Source organism: Bactrocera oleae, chromosome 3 (assembly GCF_042242935.1).
Source record: "Bactrocera oleae isolate idBacOlea1 chromosome 3, idBacOlea1, whole genome shotgun sequence".
NCBI lineage: Eukaryota > Metazoa > Arthropoda > Insecta > Diptera > Tephritidae > Bactrocera > Bactrocera oleae.
In genome coordinates this window covers 70,137,184-70,142,800 of record NC_091537.1, presented here as the reverse complement: position 1 = coordinate 70,142,800, position 5,617 = coordinate 70,137,184, and the positions used below count along the sequence as shown (strand labels likewise).

The following is a 5,617-nucleotide window of genomic DNA, read 5'->3' as shown; positions in this document are numbered from 1 at the left end:
TATTTGTATGGCTTTACACGCACACTGTGCACGAGGCACGTACATACATATGTACCAGGCGCTAGAAAATTTTAAATAATTTTTTGCATTTCCCAAAATTTACGGTGTGAAGTCAAACGAAAATTCGAAAATCAATATATAAGGTATATGGGAAGTGCTGAATCGATTTTATCTCTTTTTCGCTCTATGCAATTTTTTTGTAAGGAAAGTTGCCCAGTTTTTTTCATTAAGATATCTTAGAAATTAATCTACTCTCCCTTATAAAGTCAGCTATGGACACTGAGGCTCTCATATTCGGTTGTTGTAACGGTTACCTAGTCCCCGTTTGGGTGATAAATTCCAGATTCGTTGTTGTCGAGGTCATCTAACGGGAGGCCCAGGAAACGAGCTGTTTCGACGGGGTCGGACCATAGGGAGAAGGGTGTTAGATGAGTGGGGTTTGTTGGGCATGCAAAGAGGTGGTTAGTGTCATGCGGAGACTCATTGCACGCAGGACATGTGTTTAGTATGTCGGGGTCTATTCTGGATAAGTAGGAGTTAAACCTGCTGCAGTATCCGGAACGAAGTTGCGCGAGGATCACTCTGGTTTCGCGAGGCAACTCGAGCTCTATGTCTGCTATGGGTGGTGGTTTGACTCACAACAGCCGCTTCTGCGGTACCGGAATTGACCCGGATTTTATCTGGCCAAGGGCTGTTATTTCGGCGATCTAACCCTGTTTGGATTGGTGAGTTTTATATTAAGTTTGTCGTCATTGCAGCAACGCCTAGCAGCAGGATTGCTCCGTATCCTCCTGACCCGTGCTGGCATCGAGTCCAACCCGGGCCCCGAGGAATTCTACTGCTGCGTTTGCGCTAAAAGGCTCCATCCAAACTTCACCTCGGTTAGGTGCAATACATGCAATGGATGGAGCCATCTTAAGACCTGTTCAGGCCTTAAGACACACAGGGAGTGGACCACAAGTTACGTGGCCCCATGTTGTCAACGCAATAATGCGACATCTGCCTCAACGGCTGTGCAACCTGCCCCATGTTCGCGCACTGCGCTGCCACTCCAGTCGAGTGGCCAAGATAGGACCTCCACGGCCCTAAGGAGCTCACACAGACAGCATGACTCCCAGTCTGACCAAACCAACTATAATATATTCTTTAATAAAGTTAATTTTATTTAATAATGCATATATTGAATGAGGGGTGTACAAATTTTTTTGCAAAATGATCGCCTCGTGAAATCAGCTCTAAGTCTCTTGGCTGCAATATATTAGTCTTTTTTTTAATTTTTAAAAAGGTCATTCTATTGATGGTGTTCCTCGATGAAGAGAATATCTCCTGAATAACAAATCGTTGTTAAGTTATTTTCGTTATCGCAACGTACTAGTATTTATATCCAGCTAAAGACTGACTACTTTCTCAGCAGCAACAACAACAAGAATTTTTCATAACATTGTTCTATCTTCGATGAAAAGAAGAAAGGTAGAAAGTTTTTATTTTATGAAAACCACTAGCAATGTCCGACTTGGTTCCGAATGACCTATATTAAGAGTCGACATTCCCACGACAATCGGATCTACGTAACAGGAACGGTCGCGTATTTTTATCAGACGGAAGACTGTTATGTTGGTAGCGTTCCTTTAATTTGATTTTGCCGCCAAAACAACAACATTTCCCTTCTCTAGATTAACTGGCCGATTCAAATCATATTCTTGTATGAAGAACTTCATTATTTAACAATTATCTTCAGGAAATTTCGCATAGATTATTGTCCGAGGCAACGCTGCAATCTCCGAAAATATTGTTCTGATAAAGTTAACGTTTTTTCTTGATCGAAGTTCACTTGACAACGTAAAAAGGAAATTTTTTTGGAATGACTAACAATGCTGTGACTTAATTATGCAATATGAATTTTTTTTTATTTCGGCTGATCCGAATACCGAGAAAACCTAGTCCACGTTACGTTTTTGGAGCGACCCTGCTTCAGATAAGTGTGTTAAAATGTGTTTTCTTTTAAAAATGTTTATTGTCAAATAGAAATAGAAAAATTTGTGTTTTATCTACATTGCATGAATCTGGAAGTTATGTAATAAATTTTCATCTTTACGAAAATTACGCGTTTCTCGCGTATTTATCAGCTTCGGTTTCCATATATCGAATGAAACGCGTTAAATTTGTGCGCACCGTCTGCACAGCTGGATAACGCTCCTTCAAATCACGACGCTGCTGGCGCATCTGCAATTGTTAAGAAATTATACATATTCAGTCCACAAAATAACACATATGTAAATAGTTCCTCGAATTTAAATCAAATAATATTGTTACCTTATTCTTAAACATTTTCTCCAATTTTTTTAACACTTCTGGTAAATTCAATTCGATAATCAGTTTAGGCCAATCATTGTCGGCAAACATATCCATTAATGCATCAAGTGCTTCGGATATTGTCCACACATCCTCCTCCTAAATTGAAATGTAAATATTACTGATATTAGTTAACAATAAAACCAAAGAAATATTTATTTTATTACTTCAGAACATGCTTCCACGATGAATGTGATGATTATGCGAACTAAATTTTCTGACAACAGGCAACCCAATGTGCCCAACATACGCAACCAATTCGCACGTATTTCTGCCACACTGCAGTTCTTTACACCATTGAAAATTAACTGTAAATTTAAGGAAATTTTTAAGAAAATTGTATATATATTATTGGTGAGAATAATTAATGTATACCTCTAAGTCATTTTCAACCATTTGACTGAACAGCTCTTTGTTGGTTTTAAGTCGTTCTAAGGTAGCACGCATTAGGGATGTAGCCGGTTCCATAACAGATACGTCTTGCGGACCCTTAAACACCTGCTGGCCAAGCTCCACCCAAACATCATAGATTGCTTTGGCGCCACCAAGGTCTTCTGCGCTCAAAGCGTTGCACAGGTTTTGTAGGCAAAGTAAAGATGAAACACGCAAGTTTTTTACTCTATAATATATATCCACAATATTGGTAAATGAGAAAAAACGACAAGAAAACGTTAGCTATATCTTCTACAAGTAAAAAAAAAAGTTTTCATACAAGAAGAAGATTTTGATCGATCAGTCAGCTATATGCTATAGTAGTTCGATCGGAACAATTTTTCGCAGATTTCGTACCGATGCCTTGGATAATAATCTACACCGAAATTCAAGAATATATATTTTCAAATAAGAAAGTTTTTCATACAAGAACTTGTTTTTCATCGTTCAGTTTGTATGGTAGCTATAGGCTATAGTTGTCCGATATCGGCAATTCCGACATAAGAGCAGCTTCCTGAGAAGAAAATGTTGTGTGCAAAATTTCAGAGCGGTGTTTCAAAAACTAAGAGATTAGTTCACGTGGTGAAATTAACTCAGCTCGTCATGCTAATCATTTATGTATATATTTTTATAGCAAACTTAATATATTTTGTTCAAAGAATAAAAAATCTTAATGTGGAGGAGTCGCTACTTACTTCACAACCAATGACACACTCACATCCCTCAAGGATTGCGCAACATTATCAGGTAAAACTTGTGCTTTTTTCCAAAGCTGTAAAGAAAAGAAAAAATATGCATATTTTTGTATTAAAAAATGTTTCATATTTTTTTAATTTAGCGTTTTTCACCTTCTCAATAATGCTTAACGATTTAATAACTTCCACAAGTGCTTCGGGGAGTTTATCTTCATTTTGTATATTTCCATTACCATTTGCATTTTCATATTCGTAGTCTATAACACCTTCACCTTCTGACGCATCATCGCCATCCGAATCAACCCACTCTGTCGCAGAAAACATTTTCTTTAATAATTATAACAAACATGTATGAAAAAAAACTAAAAGCCAAATATGAAACGTATTGTTTATTTTTCTGAGTGCTTTTTTGGCAAAACTATGCAAAACAATACCAATGTAACTTTTTATTTCGAAAACCGGTTTCGCGTTACCTTCTTCATCATTCGATACTAAGTTCGTGATTATTTCCGCGGCAACGCGCTGCGCATCCAATAAGTTCCCAACATCCTTGATTGCAATTTCAGCCGGTGAAGGAAGTTCTTGTTGACGTCTTCGCAATGCGGCGCTTTCTTCGGTCTCCTCTAAAAGATATTAATCAATTTAATTGAATACATAAATAATATTGTGTATACCAATTACTACTCCGTACCTTCTTCCATTTCAACATTGAAATCCATTACTGATATACTTTCATTTTGATCATTTTCTCTATGATTAGTCAACAAATTCGCCAATGATTCCTGTTGATCGATTTGTAAGGTTTCTGAGATGCTATTCAATATATTGCATGTATATGCAGCTGACAAAGCTGGCACATTTGATAAAATACCTGAAAAAAGCGTAATGATGTGAAAAATGTATATTTTGTTACAAAATTATTAGATACCAGCGCCTAATGTTCGTAGGTATTGGTGTGCATTACTGCCTGTAACATTAAGCAAACTTAATATTTCAGGGACATGCTGAGTTAATGGATTCCAAATTTTTTGATTGCTCTCCGACACGACTAATAAGCATTGCGCTACAGAAATTCCTATATCCAAACCGAAAATGTTGTAATCCAGACAACGTATAAGACTGCTAATTAATTGTGACTGATTAAAGGTTTCTAAAGCAAGCGTAGAACTTTCACATAGGTTCCAAAGAAGATTTATAGCCTGCAAAAATGTGTCCGACCGTATATCAAGTTGACCCAATGCAGCATCGAAGTTTGGCACCCATTCGCCATCCTGGGCGTATTCATTCAACAAAGTCAAAAGTGGGGTGAGTACATCCTGTTCAACAAATAGTTCACAAACTTCCTAAAGGGCATAAAATCAATCCGATTTAAAATTATTCAATACGAAATTTGAACGTTCCACGTATAACTTACTGGCATACAAACGGTAAAGTTGCGTAGGGCACCTGCAGCTGCATTCCGCAAAGGTTGGTCGCGATCATAAAGATATGGTGCAGATATGCGTATAATGTCGCTCTGACAAATGGCAGTTAATTTATCTTTTTTGCCAGATTGCACTAGCACCGCTAGTGATTGCAAAGCATTCAGTTTTTCCTCTACATTAACATTGAGCAGTTGCTCACGTATTGTATCCACTGGACCCAAGCCGTTTTCCATTAAATCTTCATCGTCGTTCAAAAAATCGCCAACACCATTTAAACCTAAAGGGTTCGAATTGGCCACAAGGCGTACGCGGTTGCGCCTGGTTTTACCCATTTTCTTCAACTATTACGAAAAGATGACACTCTAGCAATAGCCCTATGCTCTATCTTAGCAAATAATTCACAAAAATAACTTCAAGACCCCCACGTGCATGAACACAACAACAATCGGCTTTTTACTCTGTACTACACTCAATGTTTAGCGGTTGCCTCTTTTTAGTACTGATTTTCATTTTCGAGTTTCCTTTTATTTTGTGTCTTATTTCGTTTTTCTTTAATCAATTGGATCTCGAATTCTACAGCATTTTCGAATCAATCAAACTTGGTGAGATGCCATACCAAAGAATGTTAATGAATATTCTTTACATTCTCTGCTTTAATTTTCAGAAACATGAAGTTATCTGATACTTGCCAATTTTTTTTTTATACTGGCAAAG

At 37.4% G+C, this 5,617-nt stretch overlaps 1 protein-coding gene and 1 long non-coding RNA gene across 2 annotated transcripts; one reads left to right on the top strand and one right to left on the bottom strand.

The window, feature by feature from the left end:
- Positions 1–1,994: 1,994 nt before the first annotated feature.
- Positions 1,995–5,424, bottom strand: LOC106616573 (HEAT repeat-containing protein 3). Its single transcript, XM_014233292.3, has 10 exons — positions 4,894–5,424; positions 4,408–4,822; positions 4,171–4,350; positions 3,953–4,102; positions 3,633–3,787; positions 3,480–3,556; positions 2,728–2,971; positions 2,520–2,660; positions 2,314–2,451; positions 1,995–2,223 (listed from the first exon to the last, which is right to left on the bottom strand). Exons 1-10 carry the CDS (start codon positions 5,233–5,235, stop codon positions 2,101–2,103), a joined length of 1,965 nt encoding a protein of 654 aa, XP_014088767.3. The 5' UTR covers positions 5,236–5,424; the 3' UTR covers positions 1,995–2,100.
- On the top strand, positions 2,183–2,737 carry LOC106616583 (uncharacterized). Its single transcript, XR_001330687.3, has 3 exons — positions 2,183–2,273; positions 2,377–2,463; positions 2,525–2,737. It is a non-coding gene; the product is annotated as an uncharacterized lncRNA (long non-coding RNA).
- Positions 5,425–5,617: the final 193 nt, after the last annotated feature.